The sequence below is a fragment of the Eutrigla gurnardus genome (genome assembly GCF_963514095.1).
Source record: "Eutrigla gurnardus genome assembly, chromosome: 1".
Taxonomy (NCBI): Eukaryota; Metazoa; Chordata; class Actinopteri; order Perciformes; family Triglidae; genus Eutrigla; species Eutrigla gurnardus.
Window position 1 is genome coordinate 27,221,089 of NC_139915.1, and position 18,954 is coordinate 27,240,042.

At 40.7% G+C, this 18,954-nt stretch overlaps 2 protein-coding genes across 2 annotated transcripts; one reads left to right on the forward strand and one right to left on the reverse strand.

The window, feature by feature from the left end:
- Positions 1-1,388: 1,388 nt before the first annotated feature.
- slc30a4 (solute carrier family 30 member 4) lies at positions 1,389-8,434 on the reverse strand. The gene is made up of 8 exons (XM_084021121.1): positions 8,296-8,434; positions 7,581-8,101; positions 6,161-6,307; positions 4,708-4,861; positions 4,175-4,400; positions 3,595-3,700; positions 3,369-3,503; positions 1,389-2,532 (listed from the first exon to the last, which is right to left on the reverse strand). Exons 2-8 carry the CDS (start codon positions 7,981-7,983, stop codon positions 2,378-2,380), a joined length of 1,326 nt encoding a protein of 441 aa, XP_083877247.1. The 5' UTR covers positions 7,984-8,101; positions 8,296-8,434; the 3' UTR covers positions 1,389-2,377.
- Positions 8,435-8,549: 115 nt separating this feature from the next.
- Positions 8,550-12,647, forward strand: bloc1s6 (biogenesis of lysosomal organelles complex-1, subunit 6, pallidin). The gene is made up of 6 exons (XM_084021239.1): positions 8,550-8,685; positions 8,866-8,957; positions 9,536-9,695; positions 10,791-10,878; positions 10,982-11,068; positions 11,191-12,647. The coding sequence occupies exons 2-6, from the start codon at positions 8,894-8,896 to the stop codon at positions 11,308-11,310; spliced, it is 519 nt and encodes a 172-aa protein (XP_083877365.1). The 5' UTR covers positions 8,550-8,685; positions 8,866-8,893; the 3' UTR covers positions 11,311-12,647.
- The last annotated feature ends 6,307 nt before the right edge of the window (positions 12,648-18,954 follow it).

Here is an 18,954-nt window from a genome sequence, read left to right on the forward strand (position 1 = left end):
GGGAATAGTTTGTGAAATATATGGTGAAGATATACTGTATGCTCCATTAAAATATTAAACTGTCTAGAGTAGTTTTTTTTACTCGACCAAAAGGAGCAATTCACACATTTTCAGCCATGTATCTATGTACTTTTCAATGTTCATACTTCATACATTTTTCTTAATCATGAAGACTTTATTTGCCAATAATGCAAGAAAAACACATTTTTTAAAAAGTAGTTTCATCATGTTAAGCAGTTGTTATTATTCTCTTTTGTATCAAGGGTCACAGACGGTATCAGGTTGATGTAAGACCAGAATAAGTTGCCGGGGACCAAGCAGTGAGGCAACGAGGAGAACAGAAAATTTGTTAGAAAAATATTTTTTATATTTAGCCCCAAAAATTTTTAAAACGGTACAAACCAAGATCTTAATAACTAAGCCTATAAAAAATAGATCAGCAACAAAACAAAGTGTTGACTGAAATACGGGCTTGGTCAAACCGAGTAACACACAAGGGGAGAGAACAAGATGGAAGTCAACTACAATGAATACTAAAGGAAAATGAACTAAACCCAAACCCTCTCTCCAACATGGCAGCATGTTATCGCCTCATGGACAGCCAAACAGGATTCTCCACCCTTTACTGTGCCTTTTACTCCACCAGGAAGTGACCGCCCCACGAGCATGGACAAATACAAAAAAGATATATTGTTTCACTCGACAATGTGAAAATGGGTGCAGCCCAGTTGAACAAGAAAATAACAAACCATATGTGGCTTTGGCTGTCTCAACAGTGGAGGAAGTGTGACCTCTGATCAAAATAGTCACTCTTTCTCACACTGGGCTTACTTCTATAGGGAATATCAAATAAAATAAACCATTCCTCCTTAAAAATGTAAAAAAATAAAAAAAATTAAAAAAAGCACAGATGTGTTTTTTGCTGCCATGTGTGCACCATCATTTTAAGGGGTTGAAGATGCTACATAGAGGAAAGTAATGCAAACTGTATGTATGCTATCTAATCAATGTGGGCCATGCAAATAATTGTAGAAGTACCCCACCTAGTGTTGAAAAGGAACAGGAACAATCTGTGGCCACACCTTTTCTTTTGAATTTATTTGATTGGAATTTAAATGTCATAACACACACATGTGTCAAACGTGCAGTTACTGTTCCAGTGGGAAATCACTATCCAGATCTGAACAGAAGCTTTCAGGTAGACTGTGAACAATAGTGGATAAGTTGTGAATAATAAAAGTTAAACATTTCCTAACATGGAAGGTGTTAAGACAAGATACTGAGACGCATGCAAGAGATTAAATATTTTATTATATTCAAAAACAGTGATCCAGTTCCTGATTTCCCTTGATGATTAATACCAGAGACATGGGAAGGTGACCCCCCCCCCCCCCCCCCCCCCCCTCCCCCACAGCCTCAAAACACTTGATGGAGAAAAACACTATAAACACCATTATTGGCAAATGTCAACTTGCACCTCCCTCTTTGAAAAGCCAGCAACTCTTAAATACTGAAGAATTCACAAACCTGTCTGTTATTATACTGTCAGTTAATGATATGAAAAGAAAGCTGAGTGTAAAAGTGAGACTGACACCATACTGACGTCCGTCCAACCGCTGTAGCGTCCAACCGTTTTCAAAGTCAATGACACTTAGATTGTCAGTTGCGCGCCAGACATGCTACGATTAAATGTTAAAGCGTATTTAAACTGGTGGTGAGTACGGAGTGCTCAAAAGGACCTACGATAGTTGTCTGTTAAAAGAATAGTCTGCCTTTGACTGGAGAGTATTAATGATCAAATGCATTTGAGGCATAAAGTCTACTTAAAAGGTACACAATGAGGTGTTTTGCCTCATTCATGCCAGTGGTGAGGATAGCTTATATGCATTATGACCCACAGCTCCTATCCAATGACAACGAGGTATCTTTTCATTTGCCGGCGTCCTCAGTGAACTAATAAAATCCAAGTCTACAGCTATACACCTATTGACAAGACATCAGTTGTGATAAATCAAAGGCTAGAATAAAAAAAAGTGACTTGTTGGAATAGGCTTTGATGGTGAATTAAGAGCAAGTTTCTTATTCATTCTTCTCAGACTTTGAGCGTTCAAATGCCACTCAGAAAGCTTTGCGAGCGTGAGAGCACCAGGTCCCTGGAGGCTATAGTGATCCCCTAATTAGAAATGTGCACCTCCTGTTGTTCCACCGACTGTCCTTTGGCACAAGTCTTTTTTTTTTGCATTTACATATCGTATTATGTGTTTCCTGCTATGGCACTGAGCCGTGACGGCGGCGCGACATCCAGGCCTTCTGCGTACCTGCACTCTCTGCTGCCCGGCTCCACGAACTGCACCGTCAAGGTAAGGAGTCTCTTTCTTTAAGCGTTGGACTGCTGGCAGTGTGTACAACTGTGCACCAGCCTCAGCCGGTGTGTCTGCACCTGCACTGTGCACCTGGTGAGGCCATAGGTGTGGAGCAGCAGGTGGCGGGCCTTTGCCTGCACGTCCTCCCAGTTGTTGGCACTAGAGGGCGCTGTGAACACAAGGAATGCATTTGAATATACATTTAACAGCTTACAGTATGTCTCAATATAGGGACTAATATAAGTGAAACGTCAGTAGTGTTTTGCTTCACATCTCTAATCCCGCAGGTCGATCTATTTACTGTGACTCTGACCCGGCCTCAGCAGCAGATTGGATTGATGTGTTTATAACTGCAGGTCTAAACTGTCACTGCTGCTGCTACTACTTTATTTCCAACAGGTGATGCAAGTTGCACGTGTAGAACTGCTTTGAAAATAAGCAAACAGCTCCCTCTTGTGAAACATCTGAAGCCTGCCAAACTCAAACATCAGTGAGCTGTGAGAACCATTTCCAGGAAGTGCCTCATATTTCAATAAGAAGATCAGTATCAAATACCAAGGACCAGCGTGTGCTATATAATAATACATTGTTCGAATGACCTCTGTGAATGATTTGCAGATTTTGTGATTTTGTCTTATATGATAGTTGAAGTAGTAGAAGTTTTGGACTGTTGTTCAGAAAAAAAACAAGCTGTTTGATGACATAATCTTGGACTTGCAATCACTATTTTACCATTTCTGAATTAGGGATAATAAAAAAACTGGAAAAGTCTGATAAAAACGTGTTGAATGTGTTCTGAAGCACCTTTATATGCAGATCTACTTAAACCTAAAAGGGTTTGCAAAACCTCTAAGTAAGATATATTTTGTTTGAAAACTAAAAAAGTAAACGTAAATGTGGGCATCTAATACTATTCTGTCTGAATAATACATTCTATAGTATAACTCCCAATAAAGTACTGTAAATATATTCCTCTGTATGTATCGATATTGTGTTGCTACTCACTGAGCTGCAGATGCACGAGCGCTGCCGTCTTGTCAGCTGTCAGCGCCCAAACATTCAGCTCATCGACTGAGTGGACGTCCTCCAGCTTCAGAAGGTCCTCTTTGATTCTCAGAGTGTCCAGATGCCTGGGAACACCTGACACAGCAGGATGACAACAACACATCAATGCACCTACACCACTCTGAATACTTAACAGTGTAATCAGAGGACTCAGGACCAGACTTACCCTCCAGCACGATGACTGATGTGTCTCGTATGATGCGGAATGTGGTGAAGAGAACCAGAATGGAGAAGATGTAGGTACAGATGGGGTCTGCCAGCTTATACTCCGGCTGTGAAGTCAGAGGGGTTACATCAGATCAACCAAATAGATTTTTATACATTTATCGAAGCACAATCTCAAGTAATTTAAATTAAGAGTGGTCCCTAGTTTTTAGGCCAAACAGCCAGTGGGATTTTCTCACTGGAATTTGGATTATTGCAGAAAATAAGCTCTGTGGCAAACATTTATAATACATGTTTTGTTCAGCAAGATAAACCTCACAAACCACTTTTTCTAAACATGAATGCAATTGTCAGAAGTAAAAAAATAAAAAAATAAATAAAATAAAATAAGGCTACAAACGAATACACCACGGTCGAATGACTTCTCACCAACACTAAACTAAAGGCTAAAAGCGTAGTGTTCGACTGAAAAAAAAGTGATTATATCAGATGAAAGACGACATTTTCTAATGGTTCTACAAAGTAAAATTAAAGGTAAACTGTTAGCTAACATTCATGGCGAACCATTCTTTAAGAAGTACCTTGAAGCGGACAATGTAGGCAGCTATGAGCACCCCGACACTCTGGACCAGGTCTCCCAAAGCGTGGATGAAGGCAGCTCTTACAGCCAGGCTGCCTTGCTGCTGACTGGACCCGGCTGACGGGGAACTTGAGGCCCCTGCCGAGCCGTGAGAGTGACCATGGCCGTGAGAGTGACCATGACCGTGAGAGTGGAGGTGACCGTTTTGGTTTAACAAGAAACCCATTCTGTAAATCACAAGATAAGAGGTTTTTATTTATTTAATTTAGGCGTTGATATTACATATATATGATCCAATCATGGTTTACCGACTTAGAAACAGCAGTTAATGACTCTATTTATTCACCTTCCGACTATAGTCAAACATTACACACTGAGAATCATCAACTTAACGCTATGATAGCAGTTTAGACAGAACTTTGGACTGAACGGTTACATTTTTGCTAACATCCACGGGGACACATTCAGCAGTCTTGCGTAGCTGCAGTTTGTAAACGTGTGTGTAAACAGACATTTACATACATGGTGACTTACACGAGGTTGACAGCCACTCCCACAGCTGCAGTGATGAGCATGACGTCTCCATCAATGTCGAATTGTTGGTGCACCGTCCTCTGAACGGCCTCATAGAGCAGTATGGCTGTCAGGATGTAGATGAGCACCACACTGAGGACTGCCGATACCACCTCTGGGTCAGGAAATCACAATCACAAATGTGGTTAAATAACGAAGAATACTTTACACTGGTTATCTTACAAGTAAGGATTAAAAAACTGCTTTCAAATATCGTCTGATTTAGGAAACAATACCAAAATGGTGTGATGGATTAGGCGGATTTAACAATATAATCTAAGAATTTAAATTATCCAATCTGTGAAAATGTAATAATTACATCTCATGCTTTAAATGATCACACTCCTCACTTTATATGGATACAAACTAAATACAAATATGGAACTAAGTCTGTTTGCTACATGCTGTTCCTGTTCAAATCTATTTCACATAGGGCTTCACTGCTTTATTCTCCATTTATTTAAATGATTTGACTCTTTCGTGTGTTACCATCAAATTAGACTTAAGTGGACAATATTGTTTCACTGAGAAATGATAATGCTTTAAAAACACTGAACGCTGCCATTATTAATCACAATTAAGTCCTTGATAAAATATAACAAAATGCATGCTATTCTCCAGATCCAGAGATATACATTGCAATAACGTACAAAGCACATGTCCTGTCTGAATGGGTTTGAAATAACCTGATGGTAAACTACAAAAGAAGCTGTGCTTTCCGTGCCGCGAGAGAACCAGCTTCCCGCTGACACGTCCCCTTCTTTCCGACGCAGTTTCCCTCTCACTTCCTGTAATGCAGAGGTTGCTATAACAATTCTGTCTGTTCCAGTTATTTGTCTTTATTTCCATTACAACTGTTGTTGTCTCAACTTGCTTAGTTTTGCCTCAGGCAAATATGTGAGTCTGCTTCCTACAGGGAAGTTTTGAAGGATGCAACTGTTGTAGAAAAATACTAAACAAAATATGCTTTTCAAAATGTTTCTACATTTGAGTTTAAGTAACTGCTGCTCATCTCCATGACTGATTGCTGCAATTTGTCAAGTGTGCAGTGTTCAGTAATAAACTGATATGGATATTTATAAATCAGTATTTTGTAGACATCTATATTTGCACAAAAAAAAAACAGTTGTACTGTAGAAAAACTCCACTAGAGCAAACAAGACACACAGTGGTGTATTGAAATGATAAATATCTGCTTTGGCAACAAAGCGACCTAAATGTTTTCAGTTACTGGCACGAAATGTTAATTCTGCATCTCTATCAGGAATCTGATCTTGCTTGAACACTGCTGAACAGGCTTTCTTTCAACCTGATAAATCTGCATCAAAACCACCAGCATCCGTTCGTCATACACAGGGGGCGAGAAGAGAAAAGGGAAGGCGAAAGAGGAAGTATGAAGGCTTGTGAGACTCACCGAGACGATGCAGGCCGAAGGTGAATCTCCTTGTGGGTGGCTTGGTGGAGAGCCAGAGGGCCAGCAGAGAAAACAAAATGCCAACCACGTCTGTTAGCATGTGCACAGCGTCGGTCATAATGGCTAAGCTGTTTGACAAGTAACCGCCTGAAAGTGAGATAAAGACAGTTGGAATTGCTGAGATTTTTGGAAGCCATTTGTGCGGGCACAGATTTTGAGATACAAACACAAGTTTAGATGGGTGTTGTCTCCATGCAGACACACAGCAAAGTACATGGTTAGATTTGTGGCTTTGCTGTGGAACGACAAGTACATTTAAATTTTTCTTTGGTATGATTCATTTCAGGGTTTCAGCTATGTGTATAAATGATTGGTGCCGTTGCTTCAGAATTTTAGGAAACGTCATGAAGTCGCAATTACACGACTCTGCAAGGGCTTTTATTTTGACACGACAGTGAAAACACATCTAATCTGACCCTCTGAGCATAACATTTTCACACACTATCACTTAAAACATACTAAAAGAAGCTTTGTTCCAGTCACCCACTAGGGCATAAAAAAGTTATTTATTGATGTGACATTGCTATTTTAATGTTTGTGCCATGTTTTTTTTTATTTTGGTCTAATAATATTCAACCAGAAAATGTATGATGCAAAGATTATAAAAAAAAACAACAATCTTTAAGTACTTTATAAAGATAAATCAGTATTAGGTAAGATTATTCAAATCAGCAGGACACGCTTTTAGAGTTCAAAATTAACTCATGGGCACAAGATAATAAATATATATATCCAAATAAAAAACCTTTCAATCTAACCACTGAGCAGGCTGCAGAGACAAAGAAAAATATTTAGAGCCCGTATGCAACAGCACCGTTATGGTTCAATAATGATCGAGGGTCACTTTCACTATTTGCTGGACTGGAAAGCGAATTAAAAACCGAAAGGTATTTGGGGAGTGAAACGGTTACAACAGTAATCTCCCCTGGCATGTGACAGTGTGGGGACATCTAAACGTAACTTTTAAATCCTTCAATTCTTCTTCTTTTGGGGCCCAAACTATTTCAAAGGGAAAAACTACATTTGGTTCTCTGTTCAAATAGTCATTATTGGGGGAGAGGACACTCATTAAAATGCAGCCTGTGTGAAAAAGCAACTTCTGTCCCATTCCTCTAAAGCTTAAATATTTATGATGTTAGCGAATATGCTTTCTTGAAGGTAAGGTATCTTAACTCAGCTATAAACCACTGCCCACTTTACAGGGTTCACTGGAGTTCATTGTCTCAACTTAATTGACTGTTAATAAGTGCAAGGACCAATCAGTGTCTCTCCCTGTTGATCATTGTAAGAGGAAATTACATTACTTGGGTGTGTTTGTCCTTAAAGCCTTACATGGGAGATTCCATCTGCACACGCTTACCTACAATTTCAGCAGTCATGAAAAGGAAATAGAGCAACGCTGCGATGACGAGCCTTTTCATCACCCTCTTGTGTTTCACCATCTCCCTCTTCTTGGTGCAGTTGTCGCAGGGGGCCATGTTTAACCCCGGGCTGCCCAGGCTGGACGACGAGTCCAGCAGGGAGTCGTCATCATCCGCCGACACCACCAGCGTGTTCACCGCCACGCCGTTGGACGTGGCTCCGGCGGAGTAGTCCGACATCTCCCCGGAGACCACCACCTTCAGCTTGTTGAACTTGGGCGCCTCATCGCCATCCACCAGCTCGTCGTTCAAGTCGAAGGGCGCCGTGTCGCTCAGGTCCCAGTCGCTCCGCTCCCTCCTGAAGGCGGAGCGCACTTTGCACAAGAAGTTCCCACCTGACATCTTTTATAATTAAGGTATAGCCACAGGTGAGATCTGCCTATAGGTTACTGTCCTCCGGGAGTAATCATTAACATGTTTTGTAGGTTGAGCTCCCGCACCTCTGCTCCATCTCAGCACCCTGAAAGGAATTAAAGTGACACCACCACCACCACCACCACCACAGATAGCATCCTTTCACGTCAATACAGCAAAAAAAAAAGAGTCAACAACTTAAGATGCCAACTACGTCACTGAGTCACTGACAACTTTTTTTAGTCCCAAAACAGGCTAATCAGGGACAAGCTAGCTAGTAAAGGTTAGCTTAATATTTACCTGACAGTTGGCAGACAGCGCTCGTAAAGTGGTGGTTTGTTGAGTAAACGTAGACGGACGTAGCTCGTTGATGTTCCTTCACGTCTACACAAACTTAGTTCGCCTTTAAACTAAAAAAAAAAAGAAGCGTATTCATGGTAACAGCGGTAGCGACATCAGAGTCGAAGCTCCGCACTCGGAAGTAACAACATTAGCAAGTTTGGTTTCGCCCGCACAGTCACATGATGACGCAAGAGTCACATGACGGTTTTTTCCTTCCTTCCTCCAGATGCAGCAGCAGCAGCAAATACAACAACACAAAACAACACATTTTTACCGTTATCTCTTCTGCTTTTGGGGCGACGTAACTCAACTTGGCACGCCTACGTTTATTAACAGACAGTTAAACGGGTAAGACGGTGTTGAGTGAGGTGAAAGGTTGACAGATTGTCTGGTTCGCAATGTAAGTTACACGTGAAGGAGCTCAGCAAGCTAGCCAAGGGACTTCCTCAACGGTTAGATGCTCGATGTGCTGATAAGCTAACGTTCAACTGGTGACGTTTTTTCTTTGTTGTTTACCTCTTTTTTCAGGTTATAAAATCAGCTAAGAGTCGTTGCCATGGAGGTAGAGGAGATGGAGGATGAAGGACCTTCGCTCCAGAGTGAACCTCCACACAGAGAAGGTGTGTGTGTGTGTGTGTGTGTGTGTGTGTGTGTGTGTGTGTGTGTGAGTGAGTGAGTGATGCATGCAAATCAGTATAGATTAGCTGAATGAATCAGTCCCAGTTTGTTTCTGTCAGTGGGGAGCTAATGCATCCTCATTCACTTGTAATCACTGCTTACTTATTTGTGTGTTGCTGTTTGACTCAATCCATGTTTAGAGTCAAAACATGATGCATGCATTTTGTTTTATATGCATCTATTTGACTTTTTGTGTACTGCGTAGGTTGGCATTCAAATATGAGTGATACATTTCAAATCAAAGCAGCAGCAGCAGCAGGGATTGAGATATACTGCCATGTGATTATAACTATATGATTATATATGTGTAATATATTCAATACAGAAGTGCCTGAAAACAAACAAACATGAATTCCTCACATTAGCCAAGGTACATAGTGTTGTATTGTCATAAACATGGGAATGTTCCTAATCGTTAGCTTCTCTCCTTTATGGCATGACATTTACTGAAGGGACTTGTGTGACACAATACTGAATACTTATTATATTATAATATTATATATATTACAATATTTGACAGATCTCCAGTCAGAACAGCAGGAATCGCTGCGTGTGGATAGCTCGGGCCCTGTGGAGAATGTTTTTGTTGATAAAGAAGCGGTGGACAAACTCACAGAAGGATTACTCTCTCACTACCTACCGGAGCTACAGAACTCTAAACGAGCCCTCCAAGAGCTCACGTGAGTGTTTTCCTCAGTGATACTTTTTCCACCAACAGCTGGAAGTTGTTCTGATTATTTAGTCTAAAAAGTAAGAATGTTTTTTTTTGTTTTCAAGGAATGATGTAAAGGGATAATCATTAAAAACAAGACAACCAATGCACAAAGAGAATCTGATTGAACCTTAAATGGGCTTTTTAACAATGCAAACTTGCTAATAAATCATCTTATAAATATTGACGGTCCCACGTATCCTCAATATTTGAAAGATGCAGTGGAGAACTATTCCTTACACATATCTTTCCTCTCAAATGTATTAATTGATGGGTCAACAGCAGTCAGCTGTGTGATTCACACACAAACAGACAGACACAGACAGTGTTCAGTAACTGGGCAGACCTGTTGCTTTAATGCTGATAATGTCTGCCATTGAACGTAATGGGTTAACATGCTGGTGTTCACTTGTACTTTAGAAGTGAAAGTGGAAAGAATGGACCAGCATGCAGGCGTTGGTTTTTACAGATAACAAAATGTATTCCCACCAGCCTCTAAAAGAGGAAGCATAAACTATTTCATTAGGTTTTTCATTTCACTCTTACTCCATTTTCCTGGAGTGAAAAACACAGACCAACTGGTAAACTGTCTTCCATAACCTTTTCTACCTGCTGTCCTTGGCCAGTGGCCGGGAGAATCTCTGGTTCTCATTTGTACCTGAACAAAGAGCATTAATCAGATGTGCCCTCTCAATGGATGTAATCAAAATCCACATATTATTAGTGAAATTGATAAACTCCTTCCCTCTTAAAAAAAAGGTTTCCCTACAGAAAAGACACAACACAAGTAAACAAGCATTTCTTAAACATCTTGAGTTCATGGTTCATTTAACTGTTCGATCAGATGAGTGAGAGGAATGTGCTCCTTCCTCCCAAACATATTTCACTCAAGGAGAATAGAGTCCATGACAACTTCACAGACATGTAACATCATGTAGGACACTTTTAAACATCCTGTCACTGTCTGAATGATTAGCATATGTAGATTACTTTTAACATACTCACTGACTTAGTGAGAAAAGTGAAGTTGATGTCTTCCTGTTTATTTTTTTGTCTCCACCAGACAGAATCAGCTGGTATTGTTAGACACACTGGACCAAGAAGTCACCAAGTTCAGAGACTGTAACGCCTTACTGGACCTCAACTCGCTGGTATGTTTGCACTGAATTCTCATTTGTGCTGAGTTTGCTCTTCTTCGTACTCTCTACACCAGCCAGCGGGAATGCTTTTTAATCCAGTTTTTTTGCCTTTTAGTTTTCAGAGGCAAAGGTTTACCACAATAAACTGGTGAACATAAGGAAAGAGATGATCATGCTCCACGAAAAAACGACTAAACTAAAGGTACCCCTCTTCTCAAGTGTTTTGCTGACGTCAGTTTAGTCAAAGAGCAGGATTTGATCTGGATGAGATACAAACCAAATAATACGTACGCTGATTAAATGTTGACTTTTCTTTCCTCTCAGAAAAGATCTTTGAAGCTGCAGCAGCAGAAGCAGAAGGAGGCGCTGGAGAAAGAGCTGCAGCGTGAGAAGGAGCTCGAGAGAGAGAGGCAGCTGATTGCCAAACCTGCGAAAAGAACTTAGGATCCCCGGGTGTGTCTGCTGTATTAATGTATCAAACAGGTGCTTATGCATGCCTCCGCCTATTTATTACATATCAACTGTTTGTTACGTTACTGCTGAACATTTTCCAAAGCAAAAGTATTTTAGATTTGGGGCCTTTTTGATATGTTTTTGGAGCATTTCTATCTTGACAGAACACATGAGACAATCACAAACTCACAGAGAGGGGGAGAGAAATGCAGCTCAGAGTTCCAACCAGATCCAGGCAGCCATTGTTTCCAATCATTTCTAGTATTGTAATAAAGATTTACTTGAAACAGACTTGATACACGAAGTCCACCATGCTGAATATTACATATTATTTTAATATTAGCTCATTGCCTATCTCAAGAAGGTTTTATATATTTCTTTCCCTCCATTAAAATGGGAATTGTTAGAAATCAACTTCAGTTTGTTAGGGTTAGGGTAATCTATTTACCAACTACTGAAATACATTTTAAAAGGTTTTGGGGTCAGCTTCTGCAAGTTAATGGTTTGAAGTTGTTAAAATGGGACTGAGATTGGCTTTAGATATGTGTTTTGTCTTTGTTTGCAACAGTATTACTGAAAAGACTGCATGTGTCACGCTCGTCTTTAGGGACGTGACTTTGTTTGAAACCTCCTTTCATCACTTGTACGATGACACTCAACCGTCTTTATGCCTCCACCGCAGGTGGAAGAAAAGATGTGCTTTAATTTGAAAGAAAAGACATATTGATTGAGAAGAAATCCATTACAACATCTTTCCATTAATATGAATAGAATAATATGCTTTGGGAAATGGCTCACTTTGATAGACAGTATATGTGATTCTTAGCCAATGGACTGAAACGTGCAACACATCTGGTGTGAGACTTTTATGTTGGACATCGCCAAGATCACTAACCAAAGACACGGACTAAATCATCAAATGCTGGTACTTCCCACGATCGACCTCTGATGACTCACAGAAACCCGAGCACTTCCCTGAGAGAGGAACAAATTACTCAGACACTTTTGGTCTGTCAGTGGCCAGGTTGAGTTTGCCTTTATCCTTTTGTGAAAGATAAAGTGTTAATATATGTCGTTTCCTGTTAGTGTTGTATGTTATAAAAACAGGTTTGTTGTTTAAATAGGTCTGTACTAATCTGGCTGTATTGTTGGGCTCCAGGTGATGTGAGAATGGATGATAATATGTACCAAACGTTTGCCCCCATCATACACAACAGCTGTAAATGTGTTTAACAGACCTTTAAAGAGGCTTCTATGCACTATTTATGCCTGGAACCCCGATGTTTGTACAATTAATAATAAAGCAACAGGAACTGGTTTGTTGTAAAGTGACTTGAGTGTTTGATTTTCCTGGTTTTAGTACATCTACGCTATGCATCTACAGTGCACATGAGGATGAATGCCGGAGGAATGGTATTTATCATGGCTACACATGTTTATAATCTCTTCCCTTGGGGGAGAGAACCTGTTTAACAAACGCCTGCACATGAATAACAACCTGCCATCTGTATTTATACTGTGTCCCTTTCTACTGGCAGAACGTGTTTATATTAGTCATTCATTATTTGAGTCTGTATTTATTAATATTCTGATTGTGAATTCATGATTTAATCCAGAATTTGATGATAGTGTCTTTTGAACACTGGAAATGATCAGCCTCACACGACTGGATGAAAACGAGGACTAACCGATGTAAAAAGTGTTTCTGGCTGACAGAGAAACTTGAATTATATCCAAGTTAAACAACAGATCAATATAGGAAAATCTTTTAGGTAAATGAAGAAAGTTAGTTCTGGTCCCTTTTGTTGTTCAGAACTATAAATAACACAGATGTTCAACTTGCTGGTGAATAAGAAAACAAAATGAATATCAGACTTGTGTTTCCTCGGAGATCCCTCCTCACTCCTCAGTCTCCTCAGTCAATATGGATTGCAGTAACCATCTCAGTCCACCAGGTGTCAGCACAGATCAGGATTATTCTCACGAGAGCTCCATCGATGATGGGCAAAGGTGCTTCATGGGAGGCTGAGATAATGCAGTTTTGCACACCTGCAACCAGAGAGAACTATCTGATGTGAGTTTATCCTGTGTAAAATTATTTGGGGGGGGTGTATTAGCTCAGGAGGTAGAGCAGATGGCTGGCGACCGCAAGGTTGCTGGTTCGATCCCCAGGTCCTCCTAGCTGAGTGCCTGGTGTCTCTGAGCAAGACACCTCACCCTAATTGCTCCTGACAAGCTGGCTGTCGCCCTGCGTGGTTGACTCTGCCGTTGGTGTGTGAATGTGTGCGTGGATGGGTGAATGTCAGTCATTGATGTAAAGCGCTTTGGAGAAAAGCGCGCCATTTACCATTTATTTACCATTTTTAATGAAAACCTGCATGTCTTCCATACATCTCACGCCAAACACTTAGGATGTAAACTACATCACAAATATTTTTCATCACATGCTTCTAATTGGGGGCCACATTGCTTGACGACCTTTGGACGCCAGGTGAATGGTTGACCAAATTAAACGAGCTGGAAAAACGGAGCACCAGGACTGATGTTGCTTGACAGACTCGGCTTGCGCAACTCGGCTTTTCCCCCCATAAAACCTTAAATTATCCCTGAATTGGTAAACAATAGACGGGTGTTTTCAACACACATTGTCTCTTTTCACACACATTTTATACACCATTATCACGTCCCAGCCGTATAAACAGGCGTTTGTTGACAGAGAAATAGGCTACATTCCTCTCTGTCCCAACACAACCACGTGTCTGTCACTCCCCCACCTATTCACATAAAACTCTAATTTTATACTTACTACTACAGCAGGAAACTCAGTCAAAACCAACATGGCTTGGCCCACCCCCGCCTCGTCCCTGTCGGAGCGGAAACTGCACCACAGTGTGGCCATGAAGGGGTCCGGCTCAGGGAGAGGGGCACCCTGATGAAAGTGAGGCACTGCAGTGGAAACCACACTTTGAATATACTTTTCAGTACCTTGACTTTGGGATTTGTTGTTGACATTTTTTTCTAAATACAGTGGCTCCATATGTGGATGCCTTTTTTCAACGCTGATTGCTGTTATTTTTTCTACATTTTTCTGGGTCAGTGTAACGTGAAGACCAAAAAAAAAAAAAAAAAATACGTTTTGCTTGGGTCTGTCAGAAAAGTTGGCTCATTGGAAGAAAAATATTCCTAAAAACAAAAAGAGAAATCTTTGCTGGTTTGATATTATTGTATCAGTTATGATTTTTTGGGGGTTAATATGGAAATTTTTATATATTTTATTTACCAGAAACAAGTAATGGAATGAGCAGATTCACTTTATTCTCTGTATTTTAATGATTTCTGTGATTTAAATGTCAAATCTGCTAAAGGCCCCAGAAAGGCTTTATATATTTATATTTTATAAACACATTAATACATCAATTTTACAAAGGCAATGTACACAAACATGAACAATAAATTAGAAAAAAAGTTACAATTTTTTAACTTTAAATGTATCATTATTTTAAATGTATTTTTTATATTAATTTTTATTATTATAAATTACTTTTATTCTAATAGACCACATGCTTTTGTTTTCTGAGTTTTCACACTTTGTAACATTTGACCAACTGAACTAAGATCTGCTCTTAATCAGTTAATTCTTCTGATTGAATGGGGCTCTGTTTTTCCGGGAGGAGGGGGCGTATACAGTATGAGGCATCAGAGGCAGACAGCTCAGAGAAGCAGTGGTTTCCGAGGCTGGGCTCTACTCCTCCAAGCATTTGGTTTTAACTTGTCTCTGGTTTTAAAAACTTGGCTGTCGGGGGAAAAACAGCCCCTCCCCCCCTTTCGCCAAAACCACAAGCGAGTCGCAGACAGACAAGGAGCAGCACCAGCAGATGATGATGTTGTGTAGCGGACGGCCTTCCTGTCTAAGTAAACAGTCATCCAGACGGGTGAGCAGTGGGAGGCTGTGGTCTGCTTCAAACTGGCAGTACCAGGCCTCACCCAGACTCACCAAAAACAGGATATGGTCCTCTCGGGGCCCACACTGAGGACGATTGCATCATGTTATTATTTCCTCTCAGGTTTTACCATTTGGTTGGCGTGGCAATAGGCTATTCATGCACGCTGCGTACCATGTGAAGAGCTTGGGTTGAAGGCTCTGGAAAACATATCTCTTTGTGGTGTCTCTGACCAAAGTGACAGTGAGTGAGGTTACTTTCCCTCCTCAACCAGGTCTTATATAACTCTATATACGCACGTCTGGATAAGTGGGCGAGGAGAACATTAGTAATTAGGTTTCTGTGACTCAACATATGGTACAGAGGAGATATTTAAGCATTAAAGTTTACTACGTAACCACCGCATCTTTCCAAAACAATAATTTCACATATATTTAGATGTGATAGGAAGTGACTAAGTATTGTTAACCCAAGTACAGTTTAGAGATTATTTTTTACATCAGTGTATTGATTCTATGGTCCGCTGCATTTCAGAGAGATGTTCTATGTTTATTCCACAACATCCTTTGTAGATAAATATTTCATACACAAACCACATGATAAACTTATTCCACATATTGTTATAGAATTACCAGACAATGCATAAAGTAGTTAAAGCAGCTTAATCTCGGCATGGAGTGATTTCAAGTACTTTATAAACAGTTATGTAATCTTTGCTCCAGAATGGTCCAGCCCCCTTTAATGGATAAACCTGGGAGAGAAAAAAAGATAACAACAAAGTTCTACACAAATGTGTTTTATCTGACTTTTCTCTAATCTTTGCTTTTTTTTTTGTTATATTATATGATAATGACCTCTTTGAACACTTTCTTTGGTGAAACTGCCAACAACTATAGAACCACTGGTTCCATCTTAAATGATTTATGGTATTTGTATTAGCTTATCATATGTTGTTAATGTCAAATCATCAACTGGAAAATTACGATTAACCGCGGCTGTCAAATGAATGTAGGTATGGCAAAACATGGAAATACTTCTATCATAGAAACAGCACTTGATAATAAAGGTCTGGAAATGTGATCCAAGGTTTGTTCATTGTGCTTCTGTCTATTTGTACATCCCAAAATAGACACACACACATATATATGCGTGTGTGTGTGTGTGTGTGTGTGTGTGTGTACATATATTAATAACCCAGCCTATACACGTAAAAGCAAAATATGTCCTACCAACACCTCAGTACACCTGACCCTATTAACTTTATTTCAGTAGAATGCACAGCATATTTTCAAGTAAAGGATCTAAATACTTCTTCCACCACCTCTGTGCTGCAGCAGACGTGTGTACAATTAAAGTGTCTAATGCCATGTACGGGCTACAGAAGGTCTTGTTGTGTCTGCACTGTGGTCGGGCCAGTTCCACTCAGCGTAAACACAGACAGAGCCGCCCAACCACAGTGTGTGAAAGGCCCCACAGGTGCTCGGCTCTCTGCCGTGTCGGCTTCGGAGGGTCACATATTCAAAAAGCACAAGTCCTCACAACGTCCCTAATCGTCACAAAAGGGATTTATGGCACCCACGGCTGGATTCATGAGCTCCTCTTAGACTGTAGTAAAAGCAGTAAATATAGAAACAAGTCGTAGGCTGACAGAAAGGGAGGCTTTGAAGTGCAGCGTGTTTGTGGTGGGAGGGAAAGGTTTGATTAAATGAATGTGCCCTGTCCTTGTTGTTTTCTTTGGTCTGGTAGCAGAGGAAAACACGGGGGGGAAATGTGTCACATTGCGAAAGCTGCGAGCGAGACGAAGAAAATTGTTCCTCTCACAGATTTGCTGTCACCTCTGCTGCCAGGACGGTTAGCGGTTTGCTGGCCGAGTCCAGTCTGACCTGTGTGAGGTGGAGATGTGATAATCCAGATCTTAACTGTAGGGAGTTAGAGGCCTGAAGGCAGGATTTATAGTGTTGTTTATATGGCCTATTTGAGTAAACCGCAGCAGACTGTTGCTTCCTCGGCCTTTTTGGATACCCTGTGTGGAGAGGTGTGTAGGGGGGGAGGCAGAGGGGGGAGACGAGTGTGCAGACAGACGGCATAAAGGGACAGACAGCACGCTTGCTCACAAACACAAACAAGCTCCAGTAAGAGCCAGTACGGCGACTCTCGTGCCAGTGTGGCGGTCAGGGCGGTTTACAAAACTGCCGGGTTTGTTGTAGTCCAGAAGCACTACGGGTGTCAGAAGACCATGTCCTCTATCACCACGGTGCTATTTGTTCATGGGGTATTGTATACGAGGACAAAGAGTTTGCAGTAACCTCGTTTCTGCAAACTAGAACCCACTTTAGCATAAAAAAAAGTACTGTTTCACCATTCGCATTTTGAGCTGTGCCTGTCCATCACATCGCTGTGTGACGTGAGAGAAATCATAGTAAAATAAAGTATTACACACGTAGAGGTCATTTTTTTTTTTTTTTTTTTAAAGGAAGGCCAAGCCAGCAGCAGCCAGACTTACATAACAGCTTATCGCACACATTCAAGTCTGACCGGCTTGCACACGTTGTGAAGTAACACCCTTTTTTAAAGGAGTTAGCTACCATTTGAGGAAATTAACACCATCTCCAAAGTGTTCCTGGCAGAGAAGTTAAGCATATTATGAGCTGCTGTTAAATATCGAGGCATACGAGAATGTGGGATCACAGAATACCTGCTTTTACAAGCTCACAAACTGATGTGTTTAGTTTTAACGCTGCAAAAAATGAAAACAGAGTGAAACTTTCTGCCTTGAAAAGTTTGATCCGAGCTAAATCATTTGCATTATTCATATATGGGTGGAGGATTTTAGTGTTTGTCCTTCTTGAAACTAAAGTAGGCTGCAGCAAATTCCCAAGATGTATAGGATTGTAATTGGATCTCTCTCTCTTTCTCTCATATATCTATTCATTTTACCATACAATAACCCAAAGTCTGAAGTTACATCCAACCTATAAGCTTCAAAGGTAGAGATATACTGTATGTTATATAATATGGAAGAATATTGTTGGTGGCAGAAGTGTGAGGACACACAGCATGTATGTTGTAATGAGAGGAAATGGGTGGAGCGAATACTGGGGAGTCATTTGAGGCAATAGAAATGCATAAATAGGCCAATGAAACTTCAATTATAAACCGCCACTTAATAACTTAAAAGGCCATTGAACAAACGTGCTTTTTAAGAGGGCTGCTCGCTGTGCATGTGGGTCCCTGCTGCAGACACAGCGGTGTGTCAGCAGTCATGCAGTCTGTCTGGAACGAGAGAAAACCCACGGGAGCTGCTTTGTGCTCCGGGAATAATACGGCACGTGTTCTTTTTTGTCAGACCTCCATTTGTCATGCAGCGTAATATCAACATTCGAGGGTTGTTTTATTCCAGAATGACACAGCAGTGGGAAAACCGTTAAATGGAAACACATTTAAAGGCGGGAAGAAAAGAAAAAACAGGATTCGGAACATTGACACAGCGGCAAACAAGTATGTTTTTTAGTGGAGTTATTAGTGAATGAAATGGCTCTCCCTCTGTGTGTTTTTAATCTGAGTCATCTTTAGCAGGTTCGTGCATGTGAGCGCGCCCCACTGGTGAGTTCACGGCCGCCACTCTGTGTTGCGAGCTCTTTTGGCAGAAATATAGCCCCCCACGCTCTGGTTCCCCCTCAGGTAAACACTAATT

Coding starts and splice junctions, on each gene's coding strand:
- slc30a4 (XM_084021121.1), bottom strand. CDS start 7,983: ATGTCAGGTGGGAACTTCTTGTGCAAAGTGCGCTCCGCCTTCAGGAGG. Junction 3,504..3,594: donor ATCAGTCATCGTGCTGGAGG/GTAAGTCTGGTC, acceptor CTGCTGTGTCAG/GTGTTCCCAGGCATCTGGAC. Junction 2,533..3,368: donor GCTCGTGCATCTGCAGCTCA/GTGAGTAGCAAC, acceptor TTGTGTTCACAG/CGCCCTCTAGTGCCAACAAC.
- bloc1s6 (XM_084021239.1), top strand. CDS start 8,894: ATGGAGGTAGAGGAGATGGAGGATGAAGGACCTTCGCTCCAGAGTGAA. Junction 9,696..10,790: donor CGAGCCCTCCAAGAGCTCAC/GTGAGTGTTTTC, acceptor TGTCTCCACCAG/ACAGAATCAGCTGGTATTGT. Junction 11,069..11,190: donor AAAAAACGACTAAACTAAAG/GTACCCCTCTTC, acceptor CTTTCCTCTCAG/AAAAGATCTTTGAAGCTGCA.